General features: G+C 38.4%; 2 protein-coding genes across 2 annotated transcripts in view; one reads left to right on the top strand and one right to left on the bottom strand.

Moving 5' to 3' along the window:
* SSTR3 (somatostatin receptor 3) overlaps nucleotides 1-18,415 on the bottom strand; it is a 368,714-nt gene that overhangs the window by 137,965 nt on the left and 212,334 nt on the right. The window lies entirely within an intron of this gene.
* The window catches only part of CSF2RB (colony stimulating factor 2 receptor subunit beta), a 40,610-nt gene that overhangs the window by 13,854 nt on the left and 8,341 nt on the right, over nucleotides 1-18,415 (top strand). Inside the window, exons 5-11 of the mRNA XM_081330644.1 lie at nucleotides 1,578-1,738; nucleotides 2,878-3,049; nucleotides 7,127-7,271; nucleotides 7,389-7,558; nucleotides 15,050-15,198; nucleotides 15,302-15,464; nucleotides 16,338-16,428. Of these exons, the coding sequence (XP_081186770.1) occupies nucleotides 1,578-1,738; nucleotides 2,878-3,049; nucleotides 7,127-7,271; nucleotides 7,389-7,558; nucleotides 15,050-15,198; nucleotides 15,302-15,464; nucleotides 16,338-16,428 (1,051 nt within the window). The remainder of the gene's footprint in view (nucleotides 1-1,577; nucleotides 1,739-2,877; nucleotides 3,050-7,126; nucleotides 7,272-7,388; nucleotides 7,559-15,049; nucleotides 15,199-15,301; nucleotides 15,465-16,337; nucleotides 16,429-18,415) is intronic.

Genomic DNA, 18,415 nt, shown 5'->3' with positions numbered 1-18,415 from the left:
AGCAGACAAGATGAGAACCTTCATCGCTCACTGCAAGTTGTTTATGGGAACCCAACCTGCAGAATTCCCTACAGAGCACACAAGAGGATCTTTTGTGCTAAGCTAGTTAAAAGAATTGGCAACTGAGTGAGCCCTGTCCATCATAGAATGAAATGACCAACTCATGGACATTACCAAAAGTTTATGGACAGATTCAGAGGTCATTTTGGAGACCTGATAAAGAGTTGTGAGAGCCAGCTACAAGATTTGGCAGCTCAGACAAGGCAACAGAAGGGTGAGGCTTTACCTAGCTCCTTTCAAGTTCTTGGCAGCAGATGCAAATTGGAACAAAGCAGCCTTGATAGATCAGTTCAGGCAAGGTCCACACAACAACATTTGGACTGAGTTGGTTAGACAAGGAGTTCCATGGAATCTGGGACAGTTGTACCAACTTGCTTGCTTCCATTTGGAAGAAATGCAACTGGAACTAGTACAATCAAATAAGCCCAGTCCTAGGTCTTACTTTGTGAGGTTTCTCCTCTCATGCCACTCACAGCTAATTTGGAAGAGGGAGAGGTCTATTGTGGGGAGAGAGGAGGGATCTAGTGGAAAGTTAGTTTTGAGTCATCGTGAGCCACAAGAGAAATAGGATTGACCCCTTTCTCTTACCCCTCTCCCCAAGGTCCACGAAACCTTATCTGTTTGTTCCAAGGGAAGGTGAGCAGTCTGGGGAGGTTTTTGTACTACAGGTAAATCACAATAAAGCAGTCAGTTTCAACCTATCACACATGGATTTGGTTGCTAGGGCCTGACAGTATTTTTGAGAAGCTTACTATCCTCTTTATTTAACTAGATGGTTTCTTATGATCAAGTTGGAGAATGATGCCATTCTTTTCATCACTTGATCAATGGGATTAGATGCAGTAGTGGGATTCAAATATGAGAACAACCAGTTCTCTGTGTGGATGCCACTTCTGGAAGTCCATTCTGGGCCTGGATGACAAAAAATTAGCCACCAGTTTTGCCGAAGTGGTGCGAACCATCTGAATTCCACCATGATTAGATGGCATTCCAAGCTTGCATTATTAGACTCAGAGCACATTTTTTTCTTTCTCCAGATTGTTATATGGAATATGCAGAAAAGTTACCAATGATCTGACAATCAAAGATTTTGACTGCTCAATCTAGCTTCTTTTCTCATTTTCCTGGCCATGATAGAGATATTTTTATTGCATTAAATATGTAGGGCATATTCCTATGTAATGCCTTCCAGATATATTTAACTGAAGCTCCTATAATTTTCACCAAGCATGACTATTGGCCATATTGCAGTCAGAACTGAAATCGAACACACCTGGAGGGTATCAGGTTAGAGAAAATTCTCAATGTACTGTTGTATAGTAAATGTACACAAAACTCAAATTTCATGACAGCATCCTATATTTACAGATAAGCTTTTCCTACTAATGTTAGTTTTTCCCTACAACCATTATAAGGGCAAAAATATTGCCCTTTGATACTTCTGGACAATATTAGTAAATGAGTGATTTCCATATAGGCAAGAATTAAACTATGCTTTTCCCTCATTTTTTCTTTAGTTCAGCTTCTGCCACCTGAGAAATTAAATGTTACTGCCACAGAAGAATGTAATTTCCTACTGAAGTGGAAAGCAGGTGGAGGAACAAACAGAAATCAGTTGTTGGAAGGTGTTCCCCTGGATTTTGAAATAATCTATAAAAGAACTTGGGAACTTTGGGAGGTATCTATGGCAATCATTATAATCACATAGTTACAGTGGTTCTATTTATATTTACAGTTTCTTAGAAAACTAGTAGTAAGCAGTAGTTTTCTTCCACAACAAAGGCAACTGTATGTTTTGAATGGAGTCTAGAGAATACTGTAGTTGTATTCATCTGTAGCTCAAAAACAAACTAAAACTCTAATCTGACATCTTCAGCCTTCCTTCCTTCCTTCCTTCCTTCCTTCCTTCCTTCCTTCCTTCCTTCCTTCCTTCCTCCCTCCCTCCCTCCCTCCCTCCCTCCCTCCCTCCCTCCCTCCCTCCCTCCTTCCTTCCTTCCTTCCTTCCTTCCTTCCTTCCTTCCTTCCTTCCTTCCTTCCTTCCTTCCTTCCTTCCTTCCTTCCTTCCTTGATAGTCCAGAATCCCTAACTTCTTTGAACAATAATCTTTTAAAAGTTTGCCAAATAAATAAATAATCTAGCTGATGAGGCTGTGAGCAGGGATGAACCCTAAAACAATCTCAAATGAAATTTCACTCCATGAGTAGATTAATCGAAAACTGAAGCTGGCTGTATTTATGAAAGTTTATTTTGAATATAGACAAGCTGCAATCTGGTGTTTATAGGTAGTATTTGGCTTCCCAACCATGTTTTGTAGACCCTGGACCTCCACCACTGGGCTATTAGCATTCAATAACATCAGGATGAACTATAGTGCACAATTTATTTTTCAAAGAAGCCAACAATAAAATAAGTACAGAAAAACTCCAGTAAACTTAAATACCAGCATTTTATTTTTAAAAATAACACCACCCCCACTTGTCCACATTCTCAAAAATAATGGGAGGAGAAAATTAATTTTGTTCATTTATTTATTAAATGTTTTTAACTATCCATCTACAAACAGGACTTTGGGTAGCATACCCATAAAAATAGTTAAGAAGAGAAACAAATCTTTCCACCCAATATTGTTACAATTTTCCATAATTTTCTATCAGATAAATTAGATATTCTGAAATATTTAATACCCAATATTTATTTAAACATAGGAAATCAATGCATTAAATAAGAAACAAGTTTAGAATGTTTATTTTCCTAGAACAGATAAATTGTTTGTTTTTTCCATATTTTTATACCAATCTCTCTCCTTACACACTCTAGGAATCTTCCTCTGTGTTGGTCTCAAATAAGTCTCATTATTGTTTCCGACACAGTAACCTTGTGCCTGGCAGCAGATATGTTGCCAGGGTTAGAAGTAAGCCAAGTCCAGGAAGTGGATTTGCTGGCCGTTATAGTGACTGGAGTCCAGTGGTAACTTGGCAAACACCAGAAAGTAAGTTGAAAAACAGGAGGATTTTGTGTGACTATTGACTGAGAAAAAAATGAAAATTTGATGTTTGCAGATGTTTGCAGATGCTTTAAATTTCTGGAAAGGATCCTCATCAGCTGGATAAAATTTAGGCCAACCACGGCAATGTTTTGTTATTGATTAAGCTCCCATCTATCATATCAATAGGAAAAACAGAAGTTGTTTTAACTCTTCCATTGTCCAAATTCTTGTTTTCTCACTTTACAGACAAACAATAATTTAGAATTTAGTCTGGGTTTTGAAATATTTCATTTATCAAGCTCAAAAAATGCATACTTAATTTCTTTCATGTTTCATGAATGGAACACTCAGCCTTTTCAGATGGGTTCAAGAATTCCTGCCAAGGGCAATACAGTTATTGTGCGGCAGTGTAAATAGTAAGGAAAATGACCTTGGTGGAAGACATTACCTGGGCAAAAGTGGCTGAAACTTTTTTAAAATTCCAGAACAATGAGACAACATTGAGAAGCAGCTTAGGCAGACATCTCTCTAGAATTGTAAGCCACCCAGAATCACTTGGCTGAGCTGGGTGGCTACCAGAAATTTAAGGAATGAATGAATGAAAAAATAAATAAATAAACCATTGAACTATAAGAAGGAAGAGGTATGTATAGTAGATTCAGACTTGCAGGAGTCTGTTATTATTGCCAATCTGAACAAAGTAGTCTTAGCCTTCTGTTGAGTTGAGTGCCTGGTCCCATCTACCTAGTGGTTCAACTTTTACTGATATTGGCTATAATAACAGAATTGTGCAATTCCCCTTCTTGTATTCCAGTGACTAAGGAAATATCTGTTGTTTCAAATATGAATATCCAAGGTAATGTTCCATACTTTTGAAAAAAGAGATTAAAGCATGATACATATTTTCATGTATTTGTTTAAAAAATCTTAAGCTGAAAATAGGGCAAACGGAACCTAAGACTGGGAAAATGTGAACTTCAGTATTGATCATTAGTGTTATCCAGTGCTCATGCTTGTTCTGTGAATCTATTATCTGTCTTTCTTAGAGAGGAGTTATGCATTCCTAACCTCCTATCAGAAGTACATGGCTACAGAAAGAAGTCTTCTTGCTTGTTCTTAGATAGCACAGACTGCATAACCTCTTCATAAACCTTTTTCTCAAAAACATAGACATGATTGTTCAATCCATAAAATTTAAGCAGAGCACACACAGAGAAAATAAATCCTTTTTTTTATGGTGGTACATGTGTTGGTGGGTCTACAGCAGACATGTCAAACACAAGGCCCGGGGGCCAGATCCGGCCCACGAAGTGGTTTCATGTGGCCCGCGAAGCCATCCTGGAAACAGTGAGGGAATGGCCCCCACTGCCTTGGCCCTGGCCCAGAGACCCTCCTTCTGCCAGAGACCCTCAGATCTGTCCCACTCCTGCCCAGGCCCCCATAGGCAACCTTGATGTGAACGATGTAGAGCTGGCCACGCCCACCCAGTAGGCCATACACACTCTAGCCATGCCCACCCAGTAGGCCACACCCACCCTGGCCATACCCACCCGGCCCCCTGAGGGCAACCGCAATGCTGATGCGGCCCTTAATGAAATTGAGTTTGACACCCCTGGTCTACAGGGTTCTCCCACAAGTGCTTGCACTGTATGGTGACTGTGATTTGAAAATCTTTACAAATCTTTAGTAACTGATCTCAAAACTGCTTCTGTGTCAACAACAGAATGCATAGTTTCAGGAAAGGAAGTTCTCTAGAAAAATTGACATACAAGAGAATAAGACTTAAGTAATAACTTAAGCAACACAAAACTTTATGTGAAAAAAAAAACATTTAATGCAAAAACTGATGTTTCACACCTTTTGTAACACCAGCAATGACTTACCTCAGATGACTTTGTCAATCAAAGGAAGTGGCTGAATAGAGTAAATGTTGCTACCACAATCTTTTTTGTTCCACTTGTCCTTTTCAAGTTGATATCAATGGGGCTTTCAATAGCAAACTCTTCTTCCCATTTTTAAAATCCAATATGATATGAAGCTTCACAGAGCTAGATGGGTGGCTGCTTTATCAAATTTTTACATTATGGTTTTCAAGAAAGCTTCAGGTCAATGTATTTTAGACAAGGAAAAGAGATAAAGAGAATGGTTGACAATAATTTCCTTATTATTTGGGTTTGTAGTAATTAATTCTATTACACTTAGAACTCTAAGATTTTCCAAGTGGGTAGTGAATCTTGAAAGGCCATTTCAAGGTACCTTTTAGAACTTCAAACCTTTTAGCATAGGAAGGAGAATTTACCAACTTACCGACTATTGTCTTTATGCTTCTCCCTTCTCTTTCTCTCTCTTTTAAGTAACTGGCACTTCTAATCAATAAAGCTTTCCCTAGCTAGCTTTTTCTTGAAATGGTACTCATTCATTACATGCAGCTGCTCATTCCATTCTTTTCCAAGGCATGATACATAAAGCATCTATGGATTCTGTCTCCCAAGTAGTAATGATAGCTGTTAGCTTTATATATGTTCAGATGGCTTTAAAAGTTGATTAGGGAAATTTACTAAGGCCAAGTCTAGCAATGATTTTTAAATCACAATGACTACAGAAAGTCAGCTATAGATGCAATAGGCCATTGAGATGATCTTCCAAAAAATCTTCAGTTCCATACCAGCAATGAGATGAGGTCCTTTGTGTTTAGGTGACATTGTTACTGGTGGGTTGTCAGTAAAAGATTATGTTTAACTAATAGTGAGTAGCCAATTCAAGTTTGCCTCTCAAATAGTTCTGGTGAGTGTTTTGTGTATCCATTGGAGAGGAATTGGCTCCTTTGTCAAGGGGCACTGAAGCAAACTGCTATTGGATTAGAATCAATTGGCAGATTTGCTTTACAACCCTGAGAAATACAGAACATTTTTCTTTCTTTTTATGAAAGGATGATTTTTTTTAAAAAAAAACAAGGACATGGGGTGGGTGTAATGAAGTTCGTTGGCTACCATTTTTAGATTGGCTGACAAATCTGTGTTGAACTATTAACCAGAAAGGGCAAATGTTGACTCCTTGCCACTTGAAACAGGCCCATGCTGAGAGTGCCCTGAGGCCAGGTTAGATCAGAATATGGTCAAAGTAATCCAGGTGAGTCTCAGTTGAACTTTAAAGTGAACATGCAAGAACCACAAGAAAAACATTTTCCACTTGATACAAATGATTAGGCAGCAACAGTTACTAACGTAGTTTTGTTCTTGTCTGTCAATGTTATGTTGAAATCTTTTTCAAAGGACTGCTTCCTCAGCAAAAGGGGCTTTGGTTTTGCCTTCTTATTCTCAGACTACTTGATTATTTAGTTTTTCTGGTGTTCTTGAGCTTGATTTATGGTTGGAATTGGCAAATGTGTCATTGCTGGTATTGTCCATTGTTTTTATACATTTCTCTGAATTTCTCTGTACTGTAAAAGAGTTTCCTCATCTTCCCTTGGCTTTTGATTGTGATAAACAGACAGACTGCCAGAGAAAGATGCACTATTGACATATATACAGAAATACCTTTCATTCACTTTGTAACTAACTAGATGCAAGAACACCAGATACCCCACCTCTTTTCTTCTTCTTTGAAAACAAAAACAAAAACCTGAAAGCAAATTATCTTTCTTTAAATCAAGTGAGAACTGGTACAGGATAATTTTTCAATACAATAATGAACTTTCCAAAAGAAATTGGCTAACTTTATCAGAAATAGGATGTAGAATTAGAAGGTTGTACTGGATTGATCCATGTTTTATATGTCTTACTTACACTTAGTTTGAATGTTTGCTAGCATTGAAACATCTACTTGCTCATAGGCTTTAAAACTGCCCCCAGAGGCACACACCCTAGAGTCAGACACAACTGGATAGGGCAGTGCTAGCTATGCTGGCACTGGAATTCTGGGAGTTGAAGTCCACGAGTCATAAAAGAGCCAAGTTTGCCTACCTCTGGAATAGGGGAAACCTTTACCTTTTTAAAAATTTAAATTTAGCAATGCTCTTTATAAAATTCTTCCTTCTTATTGTTGTCACATTTTTCACAACTCCAATAAATGTATTTCTAGTTTCTCCATCAGATGATGCTGTGCCCAAGAATCTTCAGTGTTATTTTAATGGAATTGATCGACTCAAATGCAGTTGGGAGGTGAGACAAGAAATCAGCAATTCTATCTTGTTCACACTGTTTTACAAAGACAAACCTGGATCAAAGTAAGAAGCTATCTTTAAATCAAATATTTTCCCAAATGACTTAGTTTTTTTAAAAAAATAAATAAATTTAATTTACATGTTTTATAAGTTCTCTCTGACATATCTGTTTATATGCAGAGAGATGGAGTGCTCTGAAGTCTATCAAGAACCTCTTATAAGCAATAATGCCACTTATCATGTATTGCAAAGCTGTGAGATTAATGTCACTAACTGCAGCAAGCAAAGCCAGTATCTTGTCCGTGTGATACCAAAAGAAGAAGTGAAAGAGATCAAGATGTATCTGAACAGTAAGTCCCCTTTAGAGAATGCCTATTTATTTCACAGAACCATGTGCTGACTCCTGTAATTCTTGATTCTCTTTCTTGGATTATATCCAATACAGAGTCATAAAGAAGCAAACATGCAGATGAAATGGATTGTACTGTATAATCTTCTCTAGCATATGTCTAGCAGATTAAGGAGGATTTAGGTACGGCCTAAGGACACATGATATCACAACTTCACTAAAGTTAAATAACCCTGGATTTTATCAGTACCTAAATGACTATTCTTAAAAACCTCACATACTTTGAGTTGAACTCCATAACAAAAATGGGATTTAATGTAATGAAGATAATAATCATCCAAATGACCACTATCGCATGTATGAAGTAGAGAGTAGATTAAGATTGTGAACAATCCATGTTCAAGGTTGTCCTCAGAAGCTTACTTGGCAATTTCTCATGTCCCCATTGTGGAGACAAATTGGAGAAAGAAGTGGTCCACACATTGGAGTAAGCCCATGGAGGAAAGGCATGATATACTGTAGATCAGGGGTGTCAAACTCGCCACATCACGTGATGTGTTGCGATGTATCATGACTTTTTCCCCAATGCTGGAGCTGGAGTGGGCACGGTTTCAGCATGATGCATCCGGCCTGCGGGCTGACAGTTTGAAACCCCTGCTGTAGATGTATCAAATAAATATGTAACCAATAGGGCAGGTCTTCATTTTCTGCTTCCCCATCCCTGTCTATACTACTGCAAATCTCTTCTTCCCTAACTAATGGTTCAGCTTCCCAAAGCACAAAAGCATTCATTGTTGCAGCTGAACCATCAGTTATCCTTGCTACAAGTTTTTATGGACCTACAATGGAATGTCTTAATATAAAATACAAATGGAATTAAAGACAATGGAAAAAAAGGGAAGGGAAAGGGAATACAGGGAGGAAGTGAGAATAGTAAACAAAAGAAACAAAAAGTAGTAGCTTTCAACTTTTTTCAGTGCTGTAAGACTCCTATCAACTTTTTACTCATACCAAATAGTAACTACTAGTCATTTCTATAGCAATAACCCATTTAATCATCAAAACACAAAGTTTCATTTTTTCCTCTTTCTAGCAGAAAGTCCAGAAACATTTCCAAGTAACAACAAAACTATTTACATTATTTTCCCTAATTGATGCAGTCTGTTAGGCATATGGTGCTAGCCTACAATGTTGGGTTGAAAATATATTAACCATAATGCTATGTCTTTAAGTTGTTAATTGGCCAATGGGTGTGTAAGTGTTCTCATGGCCATAAGAGGAAGCTAGGAACGTAGCTTCTTTCTCTCTCTGAATTCACTGATCTCTACTATTACTGTTTTTGCTATGCTGTTGGTTTACTACTGTTGTAAACCTGAACTGTGTATTGACCTCTGGACCGGTAAGAAGACTTTGTAGTTTGGATTATGACTTGGACTGTTTATTTTTGACTGTGCATTTTTGTTTTTACACCACCTCAAAGTAAAATACTTTTTGCTTTTAGAACTCAGTGTATTTCTGTGTGTGACTTTTACTGCTCTCAGTGCCCTTCCTTGTCTGTGCAACTCTTTGGTAGCACAAGGAGACCTCTGCACAATAAATTCCTTAACACTGGTTATGGGCCCAGGCCTGTACTGAGAGTAAGTACACACAGTATTCCTAGCTGAGTTTGTATTTGGTGTAAAATGGCACAGGAACTGTTGTCAGGCATCTCCTGGATAACCCGGTTGGATGGGACAAACTATGTTTCCTGGTCCACGAAATGCTGCTTGCTTTTGCGCAAGGAAGGACTATGGGCTGTTGTAAATAACCCACCAGATACTACTGCTTGGGATCCAGATGACGAAGAGGATGCAAAGAAGTTAGACAACTTTAAACGAAGCAACGAGAAAGCTCTTTGCATTATTGGACTAACACTGAATGACCAGCAGCTTGTCCATATTCGTGGTGAGGAGTCTGCTGCTAGGTGTTGGGATGTTTTGCGAAGGCTTTATGTTCGAGACAGTGTGGGTGCACATATACACCTTACACGTAAGCTGTTTAGGGCTCGTCTGCAGAAGAATGGAGATATGCTGACCCATTTAAATTACATGAAGGCAACTTTTCAAGAGCTTCATGAAAAGGAGCTGATTTTTTCAGAGTTGCATCAGGTCTACATTATTCTGTCATCTTTGGATGAGAGTTATGATGAGTATGTTTCTTCTTTGGAAGTCCTGACCAGAGAGGAACTGACATTGACTAACATTACTGGGAGACTGCTGGAAGAGTCCAGAAGGAGGCGTGACAGAGACCAGCTGAGAGAGACACAGCCACGAGAGAAGCAGCAATTCACCACTGCTTACAACGTCAAGAAATGTTATTCTTGTGGGGCTAGAGGGCATATAGCCAAATTCTGTAGAAAGGGTAAAAAACAGAATGTGAATAGCAGTGGGAAGGCTAAGAAGGGCATTGGTTTGGCTATTTCTGGTGAATCAACATCCAGAAATAATGAATTGTGGGTTGTTGATAGTGGGGCTTCACAATGCATTACTAAAGAGAAAAAGAGGTTTATTACTATGAAAAACAGCAACCAATATGTTTCACTGGCCAATGGTTGGAAGATCAAGGCCTCTGGTGAAGGTAATTCCTATTGTCCATGCATTAATGAACAGTTACCTATGTTATATATACCTAAACTAAGATTCAACCTGTTATCTGTAAGGGAATTGGTTAAAGTTGGGTTTGTGGTAACATTCAGAGGGGAGCAATGCACTATTGAGAGGAATGGAACCTGTGTAACTGCTAATTTGAAAAATGGTTTATTCGTTCTCACAAGTAACCAGGTTAGTACAGTTAAAGCTAACTCAATATGTGAGAACAAGAAGCCACATGATGAATGTATACATTTATTGCATAGGCAGTTAGGGCATGTAAACTTTAACTCACTACGTGAAACAGTTGAATTAGTAGATGGAATTAAACTGAAGCCATGTAGTAAGTATTTGAATTGCAATGCCTGTAATCAGGAAAAGAGCAAGGCAACTCCTGTAAACAGGATAAACAGCTTCAAAACAACTGTACCTTTGGAAGTTGTGTTTGCTGATTTAATTGGACCCATGAAACCAAGTTTAGGAGGGTCATGTTATGTTTTAAGTATATTGGACCACTACTCTCGTTATGGTTTTTGTTATCTGCTTAAGTCAAAAGCAGACACTTTCCAACAATTTGCAAACTGGCTGAAGTTCGTGGAGAGAAAAACAAAGAGAAAGGTTCAGTGCATAATTACTGATAATGGTACTGAATTTACAAATAAGTGTTTTGTTGATATGCTACAATCAGCTGGCATTGAGCATAAACGTTCAGCCCCTTATAGACCTCAACATAATGCTTTTGTTGAGAGACGTGGGCAAACGTTACAAGCCATGATGAGAACCATGTTACAAGATTCAGGCTTAACAGATAGACTGTGGGGGGAGGCAGCAAAATGTGCAAACCATGTTCTGAATATAGTTGTTAATACTTCTACTGGTAAAATACCATATACTATATGGCATGGTAGAAGACCAAACCTTGATTACCTGCACACGTTTGGCACCCCAGCTTGGGTCCACATTCCTGCACAACTCAGGAGTAAAGGCCAACATAGGGCTAGGCAATTATACTTCGTAGGTTATGAAGCTAATCACAGATCCTATCGTTTCTGGGAACGAGGCACAACTAATGTATATAACAGTGCTAGTGCAAAGTTCCTTGAGCACGTTGGTTGGGATAGGTTAGAGCAAGTAACTGTTAATACTGATCCTCTAGTGTTTGAGGACTCCTCTGATAACGTAACTAGTAATGATAATGCATCTCCTGTAAATATAAAAGATGAAGAGGAGATAGGGGAGATAATAGAGGAATCAGAGGAAGGAAAGGAGTCTGAAATTCAAAGCCCTGTAATTCCTTGGCGTTCAATGCGTATCAGACATCCACCTGATCGCTATGAAGCTAGTATAGTATGTCAAGTTAGTGTAGAGCCATCTAACTATGATGAGATCAGGATGTATCCTGAAAAAGAACAGGCATCATGGAAAGCTGCAATGAACAGGGAGTTGAAGTCTTTGCAGAATCTTAAGGTTTATCAGAAAGCAAAACTGCCACCTGGTGAGCAAGCTATAGGTTGTAAATGGATATATAAGATAAAGAAAGGTGTAGACGGGACTGTAACCCATAAGGCACGTTTGGTTGCACAAGGTTTTGCCCAAACTACTGAGGATTATGACGAAGTGTTTGCACCCAGTCTAAGGGCAACTACTTTAAGAGCAGCTTTAGTATGGGCGGCTAAAAACCAATATATGGTTAATCATGTAGATGTTGAAACTGCATATCTACATGCTCCATTGCAACATACTATTTATTTAAGAATACCACCAGGATTGACCAGTGATAGAGACCATGATTGTTGGGAGTTAAAGAAAAGCCTCTATGGATTGAAACAATCAGGCTATGAGTGGAATAAATGTATAGTTAATGAGTTAAGTGCATTAGGTTTTGTAGCCAGTAATGCTGATCCTTGTTTGTTTAGAAGGGAACACAACGGAGCATTATCTTTTCTTTTATTATTCACAGATGATATTGCAATAATAACAAAAAATGAGTTAGAAGCACAAACTATCATTTCAAGATTGCAAAATAAATTCACAATTAGAAATCTTGGGAAAATAAGCCACTATTTGGGGTTAGATATTGTGAAAACGAATAGGGGTTTTAAGGTGTCGCAAGCCAGTAAGATATCTCAGTTATTAAAGAGATACAATATGGAAATGTGTAAACCAGCTAAAACTCCGATGGCTATGGATTTTAAGGACACTAATGTGGAGAGTCCTGTATTTGATAAGACTATGTACCAATCTTTGATAGGAAGTCTTATGTATCTGAGTAATTGGACTAGACCTGATATTTCTTACTGTGTAAATCAATTAGCTAGGTACAACAATAATCCAACTGTTAGACACTGGCAATCAGCTAAACGAGTATTAAGGTATTTGAAACAGACTATTCACTACTCGTTATATCTAGAGCCAAATCGTGAGTTAATCCTTACTGCATATGCAGATGCGAGTTTTGCCTCTGATACAAACAGTCGTAAATCTACCTCAGGGTTGGCTGTAATGTTGGGTGATTCTTTGATTGGATGGAAGTCCATTAGGCAAAAACACATAAGCTTATCTACAATGGAGGCTGAATTTTCATGTCTATCAGTGTTATGTACAGAACTGCTAGTGTACAAACAATTATTGTTAGATATGGGTTTAAATGTAAATGATCCATTTATTGTGTATGAGGACAATCAAGCTGCGATAAAGATGGCTAATAGTGCTGCAGTAAGAACAAGATCTAAACATACTGATCTTCGTTATTTAAATGTCAGACAATGTGTCAAAGATAAATTAATACAGTTAGAGTATTGTCCATCTGATGTAAATATTGCAGACCATTTTACGAAGGTACAAAGTGCTGTGAAACACAATGCTAATTGTGAAAGAATGTGCATAAGATTGTAAGAGTTATATATTATTCTACCCAAAGGGGAGAATGTTAGGCATATGGTGCTAGCCTACAATGTTGGGTTGAAAATATATTAACCATAATGCTATGTCTTTAAGTTGTTAATTGGCCAATGGGTGTGTAAGTGTTCTCATGGCCATAAGAGGAAGCTAGGAACGTAGCTTCTTTCTCTCTCTGAATTCACTGATCTCTACTATTACTGTTTTTGCTATGCTGTTGGTTTACTACTGTTGTAAACCTGAACTGTGTATTGACCTCTGGACCGGTAAGAAGACTTTGTAGTTTGGATTATGACTTGGACTGTTTATTTTTGACTGTGCATTTTTGTTTTTACACCACCTCAAAGTAAAATACTTTTTGCTTTTAGAACTCAGTGTATTTCTGTGTGTGACTTTTACTGCTCTCAGTGCCCTTCCTTGTCTGTGCAACTCTTTGGTAGCACAAGGAGACCTCTGCACAATAAATTCCTTAACACAGTCAACTTCCCCACCATCATCATTTTGATCCATTCCTCCATTGTGGGAGTTGATGCTTCTTTCCATTTTGGGGCAGATAGAATTTTTGCATCTGTCAACAAATACAATAAAAGTGTTCCATTTCCCCCCATTTTTTATCTAATGTCCTAAAAGAAAAAATTCAAGGTTTCCACTGTAAGTCCATTTTTAAAATCTTCTGAAGTGAAACACGAATCTGTTCCCAATATTTCTTTGCCTTTTCACACACATGTGCTAAAAGATATCCTTGCAATTACATTTCAAGCAAACATTTGAAACACCCTTATACATCTTTGATAATTTATCTGGTGTTAAATACCACTAGTGCATCACTTTATACAAATTCTCTTTAAGATTATAATTCAATGTAAATTTCAGTCCTTTAGTCTACATATTTTTTTCCATTGCTCCAACATTGTGATATAATCAATGCTTCTTGTCCATTGAATCATGCAAAGTTTAACATATTCACATTCTACGTTCAACTGTCACAACCTTTTATAAACCTTGGCTATAAGATGTTCATCATTACTGTAGTACAAAGTACGAAGCAAAAACTTTTAATAAAAATATAGTGAATGGTGGAATGTAGGCATCCTGTTGTTTTTGCTTTCACGTTTTAGCATCAAAACAATAATAGTTCAATGGGAGCACAAAAGAAAGGGTCTATGCTAGTATCAAAAGAGAGAATGCAGCAAAAGGATGATAAGATAGTCATGGATACAAACATCTGGAAAGGAAAAGAGTGAGGACCAAGAAGAAGGAAATAATTACTAAAAGAAAAGTGTCAGCAAATGGCATTTATATGGATAGGAGACCTAACCATAGAAAGTTAAGCCACTGAGACTTGCTTTCTCAGTCTGCCATATGGAATTGTTCAAAGCAGAGTTTCTCAACCTTGAAAATGTGAAGATGGATGAACTTCCACTTAGATTAATAAAGTTGTCTAAAACTCAGAATTAATTTCTTTTGCACATGATAGAGGGCAGCAAAGGATGCTTCATTGGTGGTGGTTGTTCCAGCTGACTAAGACCTTGGCTTGGGTTTCTATTGAATTTACTAGTATTTGCATATTTCTGCTAAAAACCAGAAAGCTGTTGATATGTTTTTTTTCAAATGAAAGAAAGTAAAATTCTAATTCTTCTGAGTTTGAATCTTTATGTATTATCCTATATTTAAAATGCTGAATTAAAGTTGCCAGGGTTTTTTTCTGACAAGTTTTTCTCCCTGAGTAACTAAAGTTATGAAAAACTAACTTTGAATCTGACCTAGGCAGATGCAAAAGCATATCACCTGGCTCAGTTATTTTTTTTTAATAAGAACTTACCAATGCTAGGAATATTCCTCTTTAATGTGAAATTCAGAAAATTCTGAATGAGGGAAAGAATCAGAGATTTTGCAACGTATGCAGAGCCTGAGAGTTAGAATTTTATAATAAATTGAGTCTCTTGATACATTTTTGTTTCTTCTAGTCAAGCCAGACCCACCTTACAACCTGTCCATGTCAGTAATTGATGGCCCTCAGTACATCCTCCGTTGGAACTCCAAAATCATCCATACAATTTTTGATTTGCAAAAGACATATGAGATCTCATACTGGGAAACTGGAAAACCTTTAGAGGTAAGATGGGATAGATTGCTTCATACAGCAAACAGATTGTGTTTCTGTTTGCCCTCATTTAATTTTATTTTTTCCTGACTTATCTTTTTTCCCTTCCTCTCAGGCCCACGTTCATAACACCACAAACCAGGAATTTCTCTTCACTTCCCAGTTCCTGGAACTAGGCAAAAATTACACAGCCAAGGTGCGAACAATAGTAACGGAACCTAACTACCAAGGTTATTGGAGTGAATGGAGTGAGGACTTTGGCTGGCAAACCACCAGTGGTAAGTTAAGAGTGCATACTAATCTTCTTTTGGTCTTTATAGGGAAATAATTTAGGTTATCTTCAGAAGGCAAAATATAATATACAATGTGTGCATGTAACAAATTATTATTATTTAATTAATATCATGGTGGGACTTTTTGTGAAGAGTGGTGTGTGCCTGTGCACACACACATCTTATTTATTTATTGCAAGACAACAATTAGATACAGCTTTTCAGCAAAAGTACAGAAATAATTTAGAAATAAATGCTCTGAATTAAGGAACAGAAATAATGAAAAACAGTGAAATAAGCTCCAGTTATGCAACTGTTTAAAAAGTAAATACAATCTCTGCAAATTACGTAATTGCGTTCAAAAGATCACAGGTTCAGTCCCTGACATCTCGGGGTAGAGCTGTGAAAATTCCTGCCTAAACTCTTGAGAGATCTTCTCTTTGCCAAACTAAGTGCTGTGGTGACACAGTGGTTAGAAAGCAGAACCGCAGGCTACTTCTGCTGACTGCCAGCTACCTGCAGTTCAGCAGTTCGAATCTCACCAGCTCAAGGTTGATCCAGCCTTCCACCCTTCCGAGTTTGGTACAATGAGGATCCAGATTGTTGCGGGCAATATGCTGACTTTATAAACTGTTTAGAGAAGGCTGCAAAACATTGTGAAGCGGTATAGAAGTCTAAGTGCTATTGCTATGGCTATAGTAGAACACTATCCTGAATGACATATAGTCTCCCAGGTATCATCAAAGACAGCCTACTTGCATGTCATTCCACACTCTACTGTGGTCAGATCCGGTTGTTGTTGTTCTTTTCTTCCTAAAACTTGCTTTAATAGTTCATTTAAATGATTTTCTTCTTTTTTTATCCTCTGTTCTGTTTTAGGTTTTCCTCTCTGGGGTATCTTGCTAATAACAGTGATCTGTATCATTCTGATGATGGGAGGAATCTGCTTTTGCCAAAAATATCTTCTCAGGTATGCATGATGTACATTTTAACACCTTGGCATAACAGAGGTGGGAAAATAGTGTTAAAAGAAAGTACTGAGTTCAAAATAAGACCAGGTCATCCAAAGAACACACAGGATAAGTCACTGGGAGCAGAGGCATAGTAGATTCAGGAGTTCACATGAAGTACAGCAATCCAAGGTTGCAGCAGAGTTATAGCTGTCAAGTGATTATCTTTCTGTCTTGTCCTTTATTCCACCCAGAAACAGAGCCCGCCCACTAGGAATCGTTGGAAACTATGATTAGCTGGATGACCAAAAGGGAGGCTTGGTAGCTAGGGACCCTGCTGATTTTGTGCGGGTTTTTCACTTATTTACCATATCAACTGGCTTACTGCTTAATTAACAGTCGCAGCTGGTGGTGGCAATCATAGAAGAAGGGATCTTTTGTCTATCATAAAAAAAGGAATATATACCACCTTTGGCAGGTCTCTACCTCTTTGTCAAGTTTCTTATCTTTTATTTTAGTGTAATTTTTTTTGTGTGTTTTTTGCCCTGGAAATAGCTGTGAGGTTGGGATCTTAGGAACAAGGGAGGATTGAATGGAAGATTCCTTCTCACAATAGCAAGTGGCTATGCTAAGGGCACTCTCCTCATCTCCCTTAACATAAATCTTAGGGTGACATTCCCCAATTTGTTACATTCAGATATGCTGAGATTTATTTATTTTATTTTATTTATTTATTTTATTCGATTTATATACTGCCCTTTTCCCGAAGGACTCAGGGCAGTTTACAGGGCAGATTAAAAAAGAGATACAATATACAAATTAAAATACAATTAAATTAATAGCCCCAACACTTTAAAATTGAATTTAAAACCTTAAAAACCCCTCAGTCCAGGCTGGCCAGCTCAAATAGCCAGGTTTTTATGTCCCGGCGAAATGAGCGAAGGTCGGGGGCAATCCGGAGTTCCACCAGCAGCTGATTCCATAGGGCAGGCGCGCCCACCGAGAATGCTCTCCCCCTGGGAATCACCCTCCAGCACTCCTTGACCGGCGGGACCCTGAGGAGGACTTCCCTGTGGGAGCGCACAGGATGATGGGAAGTTGACGCTGGCAGCAGGTGCTCCCTAAGATAATCCGGACCCATGCCATTTAGGGCTTTATAGGTCATCACCAGCACCTTGAATCTCACCTGGAGGGCAACTGGAAGCCAATGCAGCTCGCGGAGAAGAGGCGTTACATGGGAGTATCGGGAGACCCCCATCACAACTCGCACGGCTGCATTCTGCACCAGCTGAAGCCTCCGAGTGGTCCTCAAGGGCAGCCCCATGTAGAGAGCATTGCAATAGTCTATCCGGGAGGTCACAAGTGCATGAGTGACTGTACGTAGGGCATCTCAGTCCAGATAGGGCCGCAACTGGTGCACCAGGCGAACCTGGGCAAAAGCCCCAGAATTCTAGCTAAGTATTCCAGGAGTTGTAGTCACAATGCATCTAGAAAGTACTAGATTGGAGTTAGCTGTTTCAAATTTTGAAGGCAATTTCAAGCATTATGTGAAAGTTCCTTTACTATGTAGCTAAAGTTCTCAGGGCTGCTTGGATGGGGGGTTTCATAAATTTGCAAAACAGACAATCTGGACTGAATTTTGATATCATAATTTGTAAATAGGTACAAGGGTTTAAATAAAATTACTTCATTGCCATTATCTCATCACTTTCCCCGTGTACGAACCCAGCAAATTTTGTTTAGAGAAAACCTAAGAATTTCTGCTAGCTCAGCAATGTAAGGCCTATGTTTTATGGAATTATTTTTCTGAACATGACATAATTGGGTTAAACTGAGCTTTCTTTGCCTCTCTGACGTTATCTGCGATTGTCCCAAGCCACTGTGAAGTCTTTGCAGACTTCACTTCCATTATACAGCCTCAAGTCTGAATAGTTCTCTGTAATCTTGTTCCAGTAGCTGTACTCTTTGGGAGTAAATGCATGTACATTGCTACCTGCATACTTTCCA

Source organism: Vipera berus (genome assembly GCF_964194415.1).
Source record: "Vipera berus genome assembly, chromosome: 6".
Taxonomy (NCBI): Eukaryota; Metazoa; Chordata; class Lepidosauria; order Squamata; family Viperidae; genus Vipera; species Vipera berus.
This window is presented reverse-complemented; position numbering and strand designations above follow the sequence as displayed.